At 33.6% G+C, this 20,839-nt stretch overlaps 1 protein-coding gene across 2 annotated transcripts in view; it reads left to right on the top strand.

Annotated features, from left to right (window-relative positions):
• Nucleotides 1–20,011, top strand: part of LOC125661059 (lachesin-like) — a 76,548-nt gene extending 56,537 nt beyond the window's left edge. Inside the window, exons 9-15 of one of the 2 annotated variants that reach the window (XM_048892940.2) lie at nucleotides 7,780–7,836; nucleotides 13,065–13,121; nucleotides 16,844–16,993; nucleotides 17,262–17,389; nucleotides 17,485–17,594; nucleotides 18,818–18,978; nucleotides 19,145–20,011. In XM_048892940.2, the coding sequence (XP_048748897.2) occupies nucleotides 7,780–7,836; nucleotides 13,065–13,121; nucleotides 16,844–16,993; nucleotides 17,262–17,389; nucleotides 17,485–17,594; nucleotides 18,818–18,978; nucleotides 19,145–19,182 (701 nt within the window). In that variant the 3' untranslated portion in view covers nucleotides 19,183–20,011. The remainder of the gene's footprint in view (nucleotides 1–7,779; nucleotides 7,837–13,064; nucleotides 13,122–16,843; nucleotides 16,994–17,261; nucleotides 17,390–17,484; nucleotides 17,595–18,817; nucleotides 18,979–19,144) is intronic. The other variant, XM_048892941.2, reaches the window with a different exon arrangement.
• Nucleotides 20,012–20,839: the final 828 nt, after the last annotated feature.

Genomic DNA, 20,839 nt, shown 5'->3' with positions numbered 1-20,839 from the left:
GTTTTCATAGACATTGTTTTCTCTAGATATGTCAATAGCATGATACATATTATGTGCGTGCGTGCTAAATATTCACCCTTCACCTCCCCACTGCTTCAGTTGTATTGATATGACGTCAAAATGTAGACTGTGGCGTCACACATTACAGTACTTATACTTAGGCCTAATGCAGCACACTTTATTATGTAGGGGATCGTATGGCTAGGATGAAATTGAGATAATAAATGCAAAATCTTTTTCATCACATGTTTTATAATAGAATGAAGTAATAGAATCATAAAAAATAATCATAGATATTTATTCATTTGAAAAATGCATGAGCTTTCGTTATTATATACATATATTACATAAAAGAAAAGAGACGCCCTGTTTAGATTAAGTCATTACATACTTTTTTTTCCATTGATACACGAGGAAACATTGAATAAGCTTTCCTTCGTGAAATAAAGTAATGGGTCATAACATTGAATTTTATCTATAATCTTTTCTACTTGTATTAATTCGGGGGGGGGGGGGGGGGAGGGGGTATACATGTACAGATACTCAACTAAGAAGTGAATTGAGGTAGGGACAGTATTCAGTTTTAATACACATCCATGTATTAATTATTCTTTACTTTTGATGATACTTAAAAAAATTATCAATTCTATGAATAAATTCAATTAGGGCCTAATTAAACAGAATTGAAATATTGTAGAAATACCAATACTGATACACCTTAGCCGATACATGTTATGCATGGGAATTTACTCTATTTTTCATTTTTTGTTCATCTTGATTTTGTTTTCATTTTACACATGCCACTAACAAAACAAAACTATTTATTAAGGACATACAAGCAACATTTCTGACATTTTCTCTGGATTTTTATCCATCTTCTTGATATAAAGAGCTATTGTATGATATCGGGAAATAAATTCAAATTTTACAGGCCTGTCCTTATATAATACAACCTGCTGTAATACATAACCTTTGATTTCAACAATTAGAAACTATCAAAATACTGAGTACCAGTATGCTCTCTCTAAAACAGACATGGTAATACAACGTACCCCAAGATTTCTATTTTATTTTTATTTTTTTGTAGAAACGAGACAGAGTGCACATTCATGAAAATTGATATTATATAATATGATTGAGAAACGTCGCATAAGTCCTCAAGTGATAAAACACCGCAAAACAATTCTCACTGTTTTGAATATTATAATTAACCCATGTGTTGATTAATTGAGGTCATACAATCACCTTAGAGTTTAGATAAAACTAAACCTAGATAATAATACATGTATTTAAGTAAGTTATTACTTACCGTAAGAAAAGGGTTTGAATAAGATTTCATTCAAGCATATAATTTAAGGAATACATATTGCAGCTACATGTAGTAGTAGATGCAGATGACATGGGGAGAACAAATAATACATTTTAGATGGGACATAAAATTTTGATATGCTTGCATATATTTATCTTGGTATTTCTCTTAAAATTCATATTGTTTATTGATTTTGTAGGAAGTGTCATATTGTCATTTTTGTGGGGGCCAAGTCAAGCATCAGTGTATGTTCGATGCTTATGTTGCCGCAAAGGATATGATAGGGTGTGGTTAATTTAACCGGAAAGAATTTCTATCAGGACAGCAGATCACATTATAGTTTAGTTGCCTCTATGCCATTCAGGAGACGATTAGCTATGATTACTATATATGCGCAAAATTAGACAATGAAAAAGATTGTGTGTGCTTATCTTGTCTATTTTGTAATATATGATTCTAAAATAAAGGTATACCATTTATAATAGAATAAGATTATGAAATATTCATCATCGGAACCCACTGCTCAAAGGCCGTAATTTAAGTGCCGAGCATAGGCCTAAATTTTGCAACCCTCACTTACAATGGTGACATCTCCATATGAGTGAAAAATTCTTCGGCGGGACGTTAAATGATAAACAATGAATCAACCCGTGGGTTCCAACGATGTCAGATATTAAAGATATTCACTTTCCCAGCATACTAAATGACTTCAATATGACCATCATTGCTGTGTTACAGTTACAAGCAAGGTCTTCTTATGATGTTGAAATATAATTCACATGCCTATGTTTAAAAAAGATACGTTAAATGAGTGACAATGATGAACGTCCAGACTCTAGAAAATAGAGGCCCTCAATTGTTTTGAATCAAATGCCAAGGTCACGAGTCAAGGACAAATACTTCCTCATAAATAACTGTAAATTGTCAAGTCATGTATTAAGAAATGTTAGTTTAATATATTTCATAGATGGTACTGGCATAATATTTCTTGCACATACATGATAAGCAGAGCTAATATTGAACTGCAGAGGCGGGGGGGGGGGGGGGGGGGGGGGGAGGTCCTCATGAATCAATGATAAATTACAATCTTTTAATATGTATCCTATTTAGTTTATTTAACTTGAACAATTTTTAAGATCAATAATTCAATTTCAATGTCACACTTAATTCGATTGGCAAGGTGAAAAAATGTACATGATAGTTTGAAATGACTGAAATATTCAAATATGCATTTTCTAAATATGGTAGTTATTTTGATGAATTCTTAATATATACAATCCAATTTGTGATACATGTACAATACACAAATAGAAATCATGCACATTTGAAGAAAAAAATAAATAAATTAAAAAAACAAAAACTATGCATTGATTTAATTATCTGTTACAAATTAAGAGTTTTTATGATTGAATAACATGCATGATGTATGACAAAATGAGATTTACTTGAAAAGAATGTGAACATCAAGTTTGCTGTTTTGTGATATTTTGTTACCATAGCAACAATGTAATATGAATTATCTATCAGTATTAATATTTTATCAACTATAACATTGACTTCAGTTGAATCTGTCTATAAAAGCATTTTTTTTTTGGTCTAAAATTTATTCATTTTGCATGGATTTCGAATTTGAAAGGAAATAGCAATTTTCGTTTCCATGGCAACCAACATGAATTCTCGTATTAAACTTGTTAAAATTTAAAATCTAACATCAGCAGCAGTCGGTTATTAAGATTATATACTTTGAATACATAGAAAATTGTATTTTGAATTACATTGAAATATGCATCTCTACTGTCATATGACGAAATGCATCATTTTGTTTCCATGGAAACACAACTTAGATGGTAGATTCCAAAACATGTCTCATTGTTATATGATAGTATTAGATCTAATGTATGTTGTACAAGCATTTATAGACTCAAGCTGAATGAGGGAATCTTTATCCATCATTCAAATTTGCTTCTAAATTAGCTTTTTCAGAATGCATCAAACAACCCTCTTTTTCAGACAGAATGAAAATATAACAGAATTATTCAAACCTTTAACTAAATATCAAACTAAATAACAAAAATGCTATATAGTATCATTTGTTAATGGTTAAATAAGAACTCAAACAGCTTAATCCAGTATAGTTGAATAAAAAATGTCATTTTCATGTGAAACTTGACTCTTTTGTGACCTGAATGGCATGCACGTGTTACAATGGCAACAGAGTTGCATAGCAACCAAATTATGATGGTTTTACATTACTTATGCCATATTAAGTCGATGTGCCAAATTTGAAAAAAAAACCGGTGACAGTGCGTGCCGGAACCCTTATATCAATGTTTAAGTGGTTACAGAGAATGGCTCTTGATTTACTGCTTTCAGTGGGTTACAAGCATGCATGAGCTATGAAGAAGCACCAGTGATTACATTCTTTTAAGAATAACCATTGATATTTTGGAAATGAAATTGTCATCAACTGATTTTCTATTTCAAATAAATCATGTAAATGCAAGTCATTCCTCTTTTAATTAACTGATATGAATGCTAGATGCAAGTTCATAATTAATGTGTTCATATTTAATGTATTTATGGCCATTGGGAGTTTTAAGGAGGTATATTTGAAAGCTGCCAGAGGTTTGCCACAAACTATATTAGGCTATCTGAAAATGTTTGTCAGAGGTTCTCCGCAAACTGTATATATTGCTATCAGAAGTTTACCAAAGGTCAACCGCAAAACTTCACCAGAGGTTCACCATAAACCATTATAGCAATCTCAAGTTTGGGGCAACTTTACCGGAAATTTCATTTGCATGGTAAAAAGTCGCCGTAATGTTGCTGTATACAATCTGCCGTAACATTGCCACTAAGTTTGCAGCAGATTCGCCACAGTTTTTCGCCAGAAGCCTTATTTTTTGGTAAGGAATAACATCCCTTACCAAACTATAAAGTATGCTGCAACCTTGCGGCAAACTTACAGTAAACTAGCGGCTAACTATTTTGTTCACCAAAAGCTTAAACACTAGTTCGCAGACATTCGCCAGTAGCAGTGAACTTGTGGCGAACAAACATGAAGTTTGCTGCAAATATACCAGAAATCTTTCTTTACCATATTTGTATACCACAGGAGATCAAAATACTTCCTGGTAGTGGTGAACTTGTGGCAAATGAAATTACAGTTCGCTGCAAGTATACAAAATATCTTAGATTTTATTATATACTGCCTCGTAATAAAGGTGATCTTGTCATTTTGTATTAACTGAATTCAAGATTAATCCATAGCAAGTTTTAAAATCTTACAAAGGAATTATTCTTTTTGTTGATGCACATTTGTTTTCTAAAATTGATATTATACTTAAAGCATTAATAGTTCTGTAACAGGTTGCAGCAGCTATAAGCTAAAATAACACTAAACATGCATGCGGGTTAAATTTTATACAATTTTAGCCAGAATTTATTTACAATACAAAAATTCAAAGAAACAGGACACCATCGGAATGATAAATATATCAATGGGAATACACACACATATATATATATATATATTCTTTCAGATTTGGTACTTGACAGAGAAAATAATTTTCAGATTTATCATCAAAATTAACATTCACTACTGTACAACTGACATTATTTTTGATAATTAGTCATTATTTTAGCAACACAAACAGTATTTGATATCTTGGTAACGTTGATATGGTTAGCCTTCACTGACAGGGAGTTAAGATTCACTATTGAATACTTCGTTTCTTCAAATTTGTTTAGGACTGCAACCAAGTTTGAGTCACAACCGCATATATATTTACCAAGCGTTCACATGTTTTGGCATGAATGCAATACAAAATGGATCCATAGCAGAACACTTTGCTTTCAGATTCACAATACTTCACAGTATAGTTGTTCCTTACACTGACTGTTATATGCTTCCAAGTGAATTGTGAATCCATGAAGACAAATTCTCTTATAGCCGAAACATTATGTTCGAATTGCACTGTTGAAATAAGTTGCACATCCGATATATATCATCTGTAGTGAGAAATGCATATTTATGTTGCTTTCTTTGTGAAAAATTGCTTAAACGTGTACATGCTTATAAGTCCTAGATGAGGATTCAAACAGTGGAGACTTATTATTGTCAATAAGTCACTTAGCTGGGCACCACTGATGCTATGACATATAGAATAAAGTAGAATCGGTACAGACCCTGAAACGTGCTACTACACCTTAAAAACGAACCGAACCGTTCCGTGCAAGAAACGAACCGTACCGTTCAAGAAACGTACCGTACCGTGCAAAAAACGAACCGTACCGTTCAAGAAACGTACCGTCCCGTTCAAGAAACGAACCGTATCGTTCAAAAAGCGTACCGTACCGTGCAGAAAGCGTGCAAGATAATATTATGCAAACCCCGCCCCAAAAAGCCCGAAAGCGTACCGTACCGTGCAGAAAGCGTGCAATGTATGTCACGTGATATGCTGAAAAAAAAATAATAAAATAAAAATGATCTGCTAGAAAAGCACAGAACCATTTTATTATTTGTTTAAATTGAGGAATGTTTAACATATTTTTCCTAGCGAATATTCAAAAAATTAAAATAGTGCGTAATTTAAAAAAAAAAGTGTGCTAGAATGTATGAGAATGGGGACTGACTGCTTTTTTTAAAAGACAAAATATCTAAATACATGCAATATATTACGTCTGAATTCTTCAAGTTTTCGTCTTCAAGTACAGGTATGAGGTGAACTATCCAGGTTGTTGCTACAGTTACGGTGTACCTCATCATGGATGAAAGAATACAGGTATACCACAAATACACAAAGGCTTCGGTTTTTTTTGTGTCCCTATTACCACTGATTACAGCATTTTGAAAGCACCCTTTACAGCGACATGGGATGAAATGTAGGTGTTGAAGTTGTCAGTGAGAAAATGAAAATTCACAAGCACCCGACGGAAGGGGGTTATATCGTAAATTAGACAAGTGGAAGCCATATGTGCGGATGAAATTGATATGTGTAGCGTTAATGTATTCAATATGTACTTTCCTACGCACAGTGTCTGAATCATATGAGAAATTTCTAGACCGATTAGAAAAATTGCCACGTTCTACTCTGTAATATTTTCATTACTTTATTAGCAATAATTTTGACATATCTTTTTCTCTTCTACATTGATAACGACCCATATAGATAGATGTAGATTGGCGGATTTATTATATACACTAATAAACAATTTTTAATTACATCGACAGAGAAATAAATAGATACATGCATGTGTAAAAGAATGTAAACAAGTTATTATAAATTGATGCAAAGCATCAAATCGGCCGCAAAAAAATATTCATTTCAGCATTTTCAAGTATTTCAACAATATATAGAAAAGGTATATGAAACGTTTTTATTGCAAACTATACACTTGCCTTACTTTTCTGTTAATTTTTTTTAATTCAATTTTCAGTGATCAAAAATAAAGTCAGGGAAATGAAAATCGGACTTCGCGTGATAAACGATGGGAATATATATGTATTATCATCATTTTATTTGATTCAAAGACAAATGCAACATATATCTCACATTATTAATTATGAATGACTGAATGCTGACAAAAAAGGACGTACAAACTTCCAGTGCAGATATCCTGGATCTTTCATAATGCCGATGATAAATCACAATAAATGTGAAGTGCAGAAAATAATCATTGTGTCATTTGTGACTTTAGAGTATTCAAAACAAAATTCACTTCTTCTTAAAAACTTTTCCAATTTAGGCACTGTAATTTATATCCGGAAACTTAATACGCTTTGTTTTTACACTTACGCACGCCCATGTCGGGGAGCAGTTCATGTAACAACTTTTTATAAAATCGTAAATTAATAAATGTCTGATGAGAAATGAAAAACAAATTGAAACGTAATAACAAGCATTAAGACTTAGACTTAAGCAAATTCTAAAAACTTTTATTCATAACTTTTATGTACGTTATCAATATGGAATTATTCCACCGATGCAATAAAAAATAACGTCTCATTTCCCCATGTACACATTCTAACACAACCACAAATCCTGCAGCCGATAATCAAAGAGCCAACTAAGACCGATCGAGTGAAAACAAACTATCGAAACGTACAATTTATACGAAGTCAAAGCGTTCCTTGCCACGCTCACCTCATTAATAAAACGTGCAAACCGTTCACAAAGCGTGCAGCTATTTTTTAGCAAACCGTACCGTGCAAGAAGCGAACCGTACCGTTCAAGAAGCGTACCGTACCGTGCAAGAAACAAACCGTACCGTACAAGAAACGAACCGTACCGTTCAGAAAACGAACCGTACCGTTCATAAAGCGTACCGAACCGTACCGTGCAACTGGTGTAGTAGCACGTTTCAGGGTCTGTACCATGCTTGTACATGTATAGACTGTCATATGGTGACCATATGGTAAAGAGTTTGAATTCCTGTCAAAACCATCAGTTTGGTTTTTTTTTTTTCAGAATCTACGTTTTCATCTGATTCATTCACTGTAGAACCATCATTACCTACCATTTCTGGTAAGTCCATTAGATCATGCCATTTTCATTGGAAAATAGATCACTGTCATCATCTTCACTGTAAAAGATTGCCTCTTCGATTAATCGTTTTACCGTCTCAACATTCGCAAGTTCTTCCATACGTTCTTGAATAGTATAGGGTTATTGAACTTATATTGGTGAATATTGGCACGAGTTGGCTGTGAAAATGCACGAGCTTGCGAGTGCATTTTGACAGCCAACGAGTGCCAATATTCACCTATATAAGTTCAATTACCCTTTTATTATATAGCTAACGTATTTAGTTGTTAAATCATATCCCTTTTCACTCAAACTACTCCAAAATAGACGATAATTCAGCAATATTGGCAGTGTGCAATAACAGCATGCATTTCTTAACTGTTCAATATTTAACCCGGCAGTATGTATGAAGCAAACTGATTTTGTAAATGGGGACATCATAATTTATGTACAGTAAAACATTTTACTTAAGTAAATATCAAATACTGGTACCGCCTCTGCCAGATTTGGAGGACCGTCGTCTGCCACTTGGCTTGTTTACATCGTTACGGTAACGTCAATATTGAACGTTTCTACTCAAAATGTTTCGGGCGCATACGATTTATGCAATGCAAAGTTAGCGTTCAATAAATTATCAGGATATTGAACGCTATTATTCTCTACATTTTACGCAAATTTTATATGAGACTATTTATTAGCTATATAATACAATAATTTATTGAATCGCCATCATCTGATGTAACTTGTGACTGGGCTTCTCAAAATTCTGGTACATCAGTTGACAGCTGGACACTTTGCTTTCTTTGGTGGATTTTCTTTACAGAGTACGATCCAGGCCTAGCTCTTCCAAGTTTGTCTACTCTTTTTTCTAAATGCTTGTCACTATTGCCATCGTCTACAAAAATGATTAAATATATGAAATCAATATATATATATAATTTAATTATATATAAATATATTTAGTCAGACTCTTTTTATCAGCTAAATACTCCTACCATCACCACAATGGTTTGCCTTCATCATTAAATACATCGCAAAGAACCGTCCACTTTAAATGATTATAAAATATGTTCTCGAATGCCTCGCAGTCACCAACTACTAACTAAACTTACTAGCAACTGTCTCGCGTTTCCAAAATGAAACCGAAAGTAAACACGGGGCGAAGAATTATAAAAGTTGTAAACCGAATACTTTGAATACTTAAGTTAGATTGATAATAACACCATTTTATAAAACTATTTATTTAAAACAACAAAATCCTTTTGTAAAGTAAAAGAAATTGTTAAAAAAAATGCGTATCAGCATGCTAAACTAATTTCGTTTTGTTTAAAATAGTACCTGGAAACTTTCGATTTCTTCCGTCTCGATCACCCAGACGCTTATTTTTATCAGATGTACGTACGAACAAGTCGATACATCTTAATGATAAAGACTCTTTAAATTGACGCGCGCTACCATTTGGAAGTAGTGAAAACCTCGAAAGAAAACCAGCATGTCGAGAAGAAGAGTTATACTCCCAGGGAGATTTGAAAACGAAAACAGTAAGTTCATCATAGATAAGAACATGCATCGGTTGCATTTGTTAGTGTAAAAATACATTTCAAATTTAACATAACCATCGTGTTATTGGGCATTCACTTTACATGGTACGACGTACTCTGTTTTATACAAAAAAACAGGCCTATGTATTTTTATTCTGTATACATCTGTGTGTATACGTCTGAAAAGTTCAAAACTATTGAAATGAATACAATTCTCGACAGACAAAGAACTCAGCCCCCTGCTATAGGCCTAGTAAAATCAAATCAATTGGAGGAGACAGGGGAAACGGGGGTGGAGAAAATCCAAACACCTTAGACAGATGGTGTCATGTATCATATGGAGATATTGAATTTGAAAGTGGTATGTTGATTATGATAATTGTAATAATTGTGTTTGTGCCAATAAATATCTAGGCCTATTTATATTTGCATTATAATATTCACAAATATACATTTAATCAATAAAATGGCATTTATGCTGTTATGCAAGTTAATTAAAATATTGACAATAATAATTTAATTGGTATATACGTGTGGTAATTAATTTGGTTAGAACATCGGGGTTCGACACTAAGGCACAACAGACACGCTCAGACTAGTAAAAACTTGGTGCGGTCTAGTTTATTTTGAATTATGGTAGCCCATCTGGTCATGTTTATACAACACATTTAACAATGAAACCAAAGTATATCCAACTGAATTTGAAATTTCTATAATAACATTAATGTTGACAATAACTTTAATTTACAGTACTCATCGCGTTTCGATCAATATCTTGATGTTCTACCAAGAGTTATCCTTCCTATCGTGTTCTCTAATGCACTATGCCCTCTGGAAGCATACTTTACGACAACAGGGAAGACACAACCCCACTGTTTAAAATAAGTTATGAATGACTTGTATGAACCAAGAGTTGTAGAAAAGACTTGCAATGATTTGGTTGCGGACACCTCTTGGTCATGCTTTGAAAGATGAAATCAGAATGAAACATATTTTAAGAAATTAACACTATTCTTGTAATTTGAATTACGTTTATTCAAATTTGATTTATCTTTGTAATTCTTTTTCTTACAGCATTTGCCATAACAACATTGGGGATGGACAACACAGACATTCATGATTGTGAAAGCCATAAACACAAAACCCGGAACCATGCACCGTACTGTTAAAGAAAATAGACTATCTAAGTAGACGTCCAGTGCATTATTTCATTTCATTCAAAAGTCAACATTGTGTAACTTTTTTGTGGATGACATTGATTATTTGATCTGAGTTTGCAAAAATATGATTGAGTGGGAATAAGTGCTAGGTGATTTCAAATGAAAACCATGATAGACACATTGCTTTTTCATCCAGATGTAAGTAAAATCATAAATGCATGTTTTCAATTCATATATTGAAAATTCAGTTTATTAGAAATGACTGTGACTTGTGGGTAATTGTTTTTTTTAAATTTATAATTAAAAAACTTATCTTATTGGGAACAGTATAAATATATGGCTAATTCTCTAAATTTGATGTGTTTTTTATGCATACTAAATCAAATATCAATTGATTTATTTGTTATTGATGGTGTTGCATATAGTCATAAATTATATTTTAACTTGGTCTAGTGTGTAGATTTTGGCAAGGTAAAAGACACTTTTCATGAAAGAAGGCTACAGGCTAGTGAAAAGTATTATCCTTTTAGTTACTAGTTGAGTAGCTGTAATTTTATACTATGTAATACTTGTAGAAAGTGGTGTGCTATACCAGTTTACTAGACCATGGTGATATTCCTTATGGTAATTAATTGACTGCTTTCAGTGGGTTACAAGCATGCATGAGTTATGAAGAAGCACCAGTGATTACATTCTTTTAAGAATAACCATTGATATTTTGAAAATGAAATTGTCATCAACTGATTTTCTATGTAAAATAAATCATGTAAATGCAAGTCATTCCTCTTTTAATTAACTGATATGAATGCTAGATGCAAGTTCATAATTAATGTGTTCATAATTAATGTATTTATGGCCATTAGGAGTTTTAAGGAGGCATATTTGAAAGCTGCCAGAGGTTTGCCACATACTATATCAGGCTATCTGAAAATGTTTGCCAGAGGTTCTCCGCAAACTGTATATATTGCTATCAGAAGTTTACCAAAGGTCAACCGCAAAACTTCACCAGAGGTTCACCATAAACCATTATAACAATCTCAAGTTTGGGGCAAGTTTACTGCAAACTTCATCTGCATGGTAAAAAGTCGCCGTAAGGTTGCTGCAAACAATCTGCTTGCAGTGTTTCGCCAGAAGCCTTATTTTTTGGTAAGGTATAACATAACAACCTTGTGGCAAACCTACAGTAAACTAGCGGCTAACTATTTTGTTCACCAAAAGCTTAAACATTAGTTCGCAGCCATTCACCGGTAGCAGTGAACTTGTGGCGAACAAACATGAAGTTTACTGCAAATATACCAGAAATCTCTCTTTACCATATTTATATATCACAGGGGATCCAAATACTTCCTGGTAGTGGTGAACTTGTGGCAAATGAAATTACAGTTCGCTGCAAGTATACAAAAGATCTTAGATTTTATTATATACTGCCTCGTAATAACGGTGATCTTGTCATTTTTGTATTAACTGAATTCAAGATTAATCCATAGCAAGTTTTAAAATCTTACAAAGGAATTATTCTTTTTGTTGATGCACATTTGTATTCTAAAATTGATATTATACTTAAAGCATTAACAGTTCTGTAGAGAGTGCAGCAGCTATAAGCTATAATAACAGTAAACATGCATGCAGATTAAATTTTATACAATTTTAGCCATAGTTTATTTACAATACAAAAATTCAAAAGAAACAGGACAACATCGGAATGATAAGTATATCAATGGGAATACACACACACACACACACACATATATATATATATATATATATATATATATATATATATTCTTTCAGATTTGGTACTTGACAGAGAAAATAATTTTCAGATTTATCATCAAAATTAATATTCACTACTGTAGAACTGACATTATTTTTGATAATTAGTCATTATTTTAGCAACACAAACAGTATTTGATATCTTGGTAACTTTGACATGGTTAGCCTTCACTGACAGGGAGTTAAGATTCACTATTGAAGACTTCGTTTCTTCAAATTTGTTTAGGACTGCAACCAAGGTTGAGTCACAACCACATATATATTTACCAAGCGTTGACATGTTTTGGCATCTATGCAATGCAAAATGGATCCATAGCAGAACACTTTGCTTTCAGATTCACAATACTTCACAGGATAGGTGTTCCTTACACTGACTGTTATATGCTTCCAAGTGAATTGTGAATCCATGAAGACAAATTCTCTTATAGCCGAAACATTATGTTTGAATTGCACTGTTGAAATAAGTTTCACATCCGATATATATCATCTGTAGTGAGAAATGCATATTTATGTTGCTTTCTTTGTGAAAAATTGCTTAAACGTGTACATGCTTATCAGTCCTAGATGAGGATTCAAACAGTGGGGACTTATTATTGTTAATAAGTCACTTAGCTGGGCACCACTGATGCTATGGCATATAGAATAAAGTATAATCGGTACCATGCTTGTACATGTATAGACTGTCATATGGTGACCATATGGTAAAGAGTTTGAATTCCTGTCAAAACCATCAGTTTGGTATTTTTTTTTTCAGAATCTGTGTCTTCATCTGATTCATTCAAGTTAGAATCATCATCAGCTACCATTTCTGGTAAGTCCATTAGCTCATGCCATTTTTCATTGGAAAATAGATCACTGTCATCATCTTCACTGTAAAAGATTGCCTCTTCGATTAATCGTTTTACCGTCTCAATATTCTCAAGTTCTTTCATACGTTCTTGAATAGTATAGGGTTATTGAACTTATATTGGTGAATATTGGCACGAGTTGGCTGTGGAAATGCACGAGCTTGCGAGTGCATTTTGACAGCCAACGAGTGCCAATATTCACCTATATAAGTTCAATAACCCTTTTATTATATAGCTAACGTATTTAGTTGTTAAATCATATCCCTTTTCAGTCAAACTACTCCAAAATAGACGATAATTCAGCAATATTGGCAGTGTGCAATAACAGCATGCATTTCTTAACTGTTCAATATTTAACCCGTCATTATGTATGAAGCAAACTGATTTTGTAAATGGGGACATCATAATTTATGTACAGTAAAACATTTTGCTTAAGTAAATATCAAATACCTCTACCGCCTCTGTCAGATTTGGAGGATCGTAGTCTACCACTTGGCTTGTTTACGTCGTTACGGTAACGTCAATATTGAACGCTCGTACTCGGAATGTTTCGGGCGCATACGATTTACGCAATGCAAAGTTAGTGTTCAATAAATTCTCAGGATATTGAACGCTAACATTCTCTACATTTTACGCAAATTTTATATTAGACTATTTATTAGCTATATAATACAATAATTTATTGAATCGCCATCATCTGATGTAACTTGTGACTGGGCTTCTCAAACTTCTGGTACATCAGCTGACAGCTGGACACTTTGCTTTCTTTGGTGGATTTTTCTTTACAGAGTACGATCCAGGCCCAGCTCTTCCAAGTTTGTTTACTCTTTTTTTCTAAATGCTTGTCACTACTGCCATCGTCTACAAAAATGATTAAATATATGAAATCAATCTATATATATATATATATATATATATATATATATATATATATATATAATTTAATTATATATAAATATATTTAGTCAGACTCTTTATATCAGCTAATTACCCCCACCCCCACCCCAATGGTTTGCCTTCATCATTAAATGCATCGCAAGGAACCGTCTATTTTAAATGTTTATAAAATATGTTCTCGAATGCCTCGCAGTCACAAACTACTAGCTAAACTTATTAGCAACTGTCTCATGATTCCAAAATGAAAACGAAAGTAAACACGGGGCGAAGAATTATAAAAGTTGTAAACCGAGTACTTTGAATACTTAAGTTAGATTGATAATAACACCATTTTATAAAACTATTTATTTGAAATAACAAAATCCTTTTGTAAAGTAAAAGAAATTGATACAAAAAAATGCGTATCAGCATGCTAAACTAATTTCGTTTTTTTTAAAATAGTACCTGGAAACTTTCGATTTCTTCCGTCTCGATCACCCATACGCTTATTTTTGTCAGATGTACGTACGAACGAGTCGATACATCTTAATGATAAAGACTCTTTAAATTGACGCGCGCTACCATTTCGAAGTAGAGAAAACCTCAAGAGAAAGCTAACATGTCGAGAAGAAGAGTTATACTCCCAGGGAAATTTGCCGACGAAAACAGTAAGTTCATCATAGATAAGAACATGCATTGGTTGCATTTGTTAATGTAAAAATACATTTTAAATTTAGCATAACCATCGTGTTATTGGGCATTCACTTTACATGATACAACGTACTCTGCTTTATACAAAACCATAGGCCTATGTATTTTTATTCTGTATATATCTGTGTGTATACGTCTGATAAGTTCAAAACTATTGAAATGAATACAATTCTCGACAGACAAAGAACTCAGCCCCCTGCTATAGGCCTAGTAAAATCAAATCAATTAGAGGAGACAGGGGGAACGTGAGAGGAGAAAATGCAAGCACCTTAGACAGATGGTGTCATGTATCTTATGGAGATATTGAATTTGAAAGTGGTATGTTGATTATGATAATTATAATAATTGTGTTTGTGCCAATAAATATCTAGACCTATTTATATTTGTATTATAATATTCACAGATATAAATGTATTCAATAAAATGGCATTTATGCTGTTATGCAAATTAATTAAAATATTGACAATAATAATTTAATTGGTATATACGTGTGGTAATTAATTTGGTTAGCACATCGGGGCTCTATACTAAGGCACAACAGGCACACTCAGACTAGTAAAAACTTGGTGCGGTCTAGTTTATTTTGAATCATGGTAGCCCATGTCGGTGTATTTATACAACACATTTAACAATAAAACCAAAGTATATCCTACTGAATTTGAAATTTCTATAATAACATTAATGTTGACATTAACTTTAATTTACAGTACTCATCGCGTTTCGATCAATATCTTGATGTTATACCCAGAGTTATCCTTCCTATCGTGCTCTCTAATGTACTATGCCCTCTGGAAACATACTTTACCACAACAATGAAGACACAACCCCACTGTTTAAAATAAGTTATGAATGTCTTGTATGAACCAAGGGTTCCAGAAAAAACTTACAATGATTTTGTTGCAGATACCACTTGGTCATGCTTTGAAAGATGAAATCAGAATGAAACATATTTTAAGAAATTAACACTATTCTTGTAATTTGAATTATGTTTATTCAAATTTGATTTATCATTGTAATTCTTTTTCTTACAGCATTCGCCATTACAACATTGGGGATGGACAACACAGACATTCATGATTGTGAAAGCCATAAACACAAAACCCGGAACCATGCACCGTGTTGTTAAAGAAAATAGACTATCTAAGTAGACGTCCAGTGCATTATTTCATTTAATTCAAAATTCAGCATTGTGTAATTGTTTTCGTGGATGACATTTATTAGTACCAAATTTTATTCACTAGGAAGAAATTTGCGTGAAGTTTGTGAGAACCTCATTATCGTGAATTATTTCGTTTCGCGAAATAGTACTTTAATGAAATCTTGCATTTGTTTAAGATGAAAATATATAATCTTGGACATGAAAATTAATTGCCACAAACCAGTTTATTACTGGTAAATTGTTGAATACAGTTGTCCCGAGTAAAAGTTAATTTTGACGTATAGCTAGACGGAGCGAGATCACAAACAAACATTTTCTCTCAGATAATTAGGATAGAAGGAATGTTTACCAACCAGCTCAGCCAGTCCGAATCTGTTGGCCACATCCATTGGACCGGGCGATGCAGTCCTCAGTGTTGTCATGTTGCATTACATTCTCTTTCCTGCTACTTCTCATTAGAGAATACTAATTAAGCTGGATGTTCAGAATAAATTGCAGACAGCCGCTATCTCTAATGTCTAGTGATTTGCAACCATTTTTATGAGCTTGATTTTGGTCTTTTTCGTCATACTCTGATATTAGTTTGGATACAAAAGAGGTGATTCAGTTTTTGGGGGGCAACTGCACTTCTATGAAAACATGTTGTTAAGATTTTAATGGTCAATTCAATGCTGTTAAATGTTTTGTAAATTTTAGAACGATGAGAAAATAAAACGGACTTGCTTTATTTAGTAAAACACGGAGTAAGACGTGTAGATTCAAAGAAATTATCTCTTGTGATTAAAAAAATGTAATACTGACAATTGGAAGTTCAGTTTTTTCACCATTTTAAAACGGACATAGACAGTTCGTTTTTCTTCAAACAATGAAGATCTGCTAACTCTTAAACAGCTCTCGTACACCTGTATGACTGAAAAATGATGGTTTGTCATTTTGTAGATTGCATGTTCGGAGACCGGGTTCTAAACTGCCGGGTCAGTGAGTGCGCTACCTACACCGCCGCAGGTATCCTCAAGGACTGTTGTGAGACATGTAAAACCTATACCGTGTCTACACCAGCTCCCAATTCTAACAGCACTGCGCTACCTAGTAAGTTTATTGTATCCAATCAAATTTTACGTGTAAGTCCAATCATAAAGATCGCTGTGTAAAGTAGATATATACATTGTTTGAAGAAAACGAACTGTCTATGTCCGTTTTTAAAATGGTGAAAAAACTGAACTTCCGATTGTCAGTATTACATTTTTTTAATCACAAGACATAATTTCTTTAAATCTACACGTCTTACTCCGTGGTTAAGTAGAATCATCAGTTTATCTAGTGTATCTGCGGTTAACGATTATTCCGCGTGTTTCAGGTTGGGTTATACCGGCGGCTGCGGGTACTGGTGGAGGCCTGTTGGTCTTCATCATAATTGTTGTTGCTTGTTGCTGTTGTCGGAAAAGTCCCAGTGAAGAGGATGCATTGACATATCAGCCTCAAATGGTACACAGAGATAAAAACTACTCATGGTGCTGAATGATATCAAGTAAAAAAGAACTGTCGCCTGTTATGTATACTAACTGGACGTTTTTCTGTAGAGGAACACTGTTCCAAGGCAGCAAAGCAGACTTAACCAACCAAATTCCCGCTACAAAAGTGAAATTCGACAGCCAAATTGGATGAAATACATGGTCCATATCAGTGCTGGGTAGGTATTATCAGGATGGGACGGACTATGTGGTTCCTATCAGTCCTGGGTAGGTTATCAGGGTGGGACGGACTATGTGGTTCGTATCATTCCTGGGTAGGTATTATCAGGGTGGGACAGGATATATGGTCCCTATCAGTGCTGGGTAAGTATTATCAGGGTGGGACGGAATATATGGGCCCTATCAGTCCTGGGTAGGTTATCAGGGTGGGACAGAATATGTGGCTCCTATCAGTGCTGGGTAGGTATTAACAGTGTGGGAGGGAATACATGGTCCCTATCAGTGCTAGATAGGTAGTCTCAGGGTGGGATGGAATAGTTGAGTCCTATCAGTGCTGGTAAGTTATCAGGATGGGACAGAATATGTGGTTCTTATCAGTGCTGGGTAGGTATTCTCAAGGTGGGATGGACTATATGGTTCCTATCAGTGCTGGGTAGGTATTCTCAGGGTGGCTTCATCCATGCTGTTGCATTTTGTTTTCTCACAAACATTGAAAGTTATATGGGGAATATGAATTTACAAAGATACCTTTTCTCACATAATCACTAGTGTGAGGCCAATATTACTTATGTGAGACAGCCATGCAAGGTTTGTCCGTCCTACACTGTTAAAACACCATTGATTATGTCACAATATATTGTCTTTGATTTATATTACTTATTGAAAAAAAATGCATTGATTTCTCCAAAGTTTGATTTGATATTAATAGCTTTTTGTGGAACAGCTATGAGTTTTGTATTTTACACAAATGTATAAACCATTTTGGGTATACTCTTTCTGACTGTCTAAATTGTTTTTGCATTTAATTTAAATGAGGTATTTGATCATTTGATCTCAAAGCTCCTAAACTGTGGAAAACAATAATCATTCATTATTTCATTTGTGGGATTGGGAAATTTCACCTCTGGGACAAAATTTGCTGTGTAATTTCCCAGATATCATATAAAAAAGTATTACCAAAAGTGAATGGCATTATTTATCGGAATTTAATGAAAGACAACATATCAGCATAATGTATAGAAAGGAACAGACACAAATAACTGGAATTGAGGTAGAAGGCACACACTTGATCATCGAATGTTGACTGGTTTCATTGACAATATGTATGTATAATGTATAAAAAGGAACATTAGACACACAAATTGGGATTAAAGCAGTAGAAGACACTTTCTCTACTGAGAGAGAAGACATTGCTTGATTATCGAATGTTGATTGGTTACAGGGACAATACACACATGTACGAGCGCCCACTCCCAATTAGGCCTATTCAGCAGCAGATGTCAGGGCCAAGTCGTCAGATGTCTACAAAATTCAATGTCTACATGAAGTTGGAGCACGATCCCAACTTCCCCGTCAATGTCAGCTCAAGATATGTTGTCTCAAGTACGCACCTAATACTCCGATTCCTTCAACATTTTTACAATAACCTCAAATTGTTAACTGTCAAGGATTCCTGAATCGTAGATAAACTTAACAAACTCCACGGACTCTCATTGTTGTGTGTTTCTGAAGTACTTGCTTTGATGTATATCTTCATTTTATATTGCAGGTAATCAACAATATACCAATGCTGGATATTCCAAATAGTAAATTTTAAGAAGAATTTCCAAACTCCCAGTGCTGGATTTTCCAAATAGTAAATTCTAACAAAAATGTCCAACCTGCCATTGCTGGATATTCTAAATAGTAAATTCTAACAAACATTTCCAACCAGAACGTTGTTGATCTTCACTTGTTTCATTATAACCAAACATTTTCAACACGTGTAGACCCCTTCATATTAACTGTTACTCGTTTATTTTAACTATTAAGTTATTTGTTTATTTACATGCCTTACCTGTGATTGTGATCAATCAAATGGTTTACTGAATAGACCAAAACTCAAACAAGTGAGTATTTTACCGGATTTGTACAATATATTATATAGCTTTTACATTTTTCTATGGTACTACAATATTGATGTCATATGATTATAACTACATTGCCTTCGATATCTTTACAAATTATGATAGGCATTTTCTCACGAACACACTGCAGTTGTTAACATTAGGCGTATGAATCTCAATAAATGTAATTCGTCTATTTTATGACTGGGAACAAAAAATAAAAGTTGAATGTAAAATACAGATTATGAACTGCGCTAATGCGCTTCATAAAGTGTACTGTTGTGAGGCATCACAATTCAGTTCCTCATATACGAGTATTTTCAAAAATGAAATTAATTTCGTAAGTATCCCACATGTACATGAATTAGCATCATTATTTCTATTTGATATACAACTGTTACCTATACTAGGATTTTTATCCAGTGTATTAATTTTTCTTTTGTATACATGACCCAGCATAAACAATTGTGTTCACTTGTTAACAAACTGTATCTGTGCTCAATGCCAATAAAATCAAAAGAAAACAGAAATAATGCGATGTTCTTTCATTTGTTGTTTACAGTGATAAATCACAATAACGAAAAGACGAGTTCCATGAAACACATTTAACTTTATTGTGACAATCAAAGGCTTATATGCTTATAGCATTTCACAGTGCAGACAAGAATCAAGCAGTCACTGTTACTGTACCAGGATCGTATTACAACATGACATTATATCTTGTTTGTAGTCAGATATACTACCGAAAGAAAGCAAATTGTAAAGAAAAATTGTTATGATTCTTTAAACCACAAAATATAACAAATCTGTACATGTAAAACTATTTTGATATATTGCAATGCTGAAAGTCCTGAATACTTGAAGTAAACTACATGTACAATAAATTGTTAGAACTTATATACACCAATACAAAGTTAACAAACATATAACGTTTATTCACATTTCACAATAACAGCATTGACAAATATGACTGGATCACAGAAAGCAGAGTTAGGGCCCCAAGTGTCAAGCAAAAAATGCTTCAGATGAGAGATCTTCATACATAGTTCTTGTGGAGTACTGGTGAACCAATTAAGCCAGCTTGACGAATATCGAATCTTGGCCAAATGAGCATGATTTTTTTCACTAAGCTTTGCTCAGGGCTATCAGCGTAAAGTTAAGCTCCTCCGGATCTCTCGTCAAAAACTCTTTAACAACTTTTGCAGCATCCTTAAAAACAAATAGCTATATTACTTTTTTTCCCGAATATTGTGTTATAACAATACAGTAAAACACAGTTCCAGGGTTAGCAAAAAAAAAAAAAAAAAAAAAAAAAACCAAACAAAAAAAACAAGAAGCCCATGGGCCACTTCGCTCAA

Source organism: Ostrea edulis, chromosome 8 (assembly GCF_947568905.1).
Source record: "Ostrea edulis chromosome 8, xbOstEdul1.1, whole genome shotgun sequence".
NCBI classification, from domain to species: Eukaryota; Metazoa; Mollusca; class Bivalvia; order Ostreida; family Ostreidae; genus Ostrea; species Ostrea edulis.
Note: the sequence above shows the minus strand (reverse complement) of the source record. Positions and strands in the feature narration are given on the sequence as shown.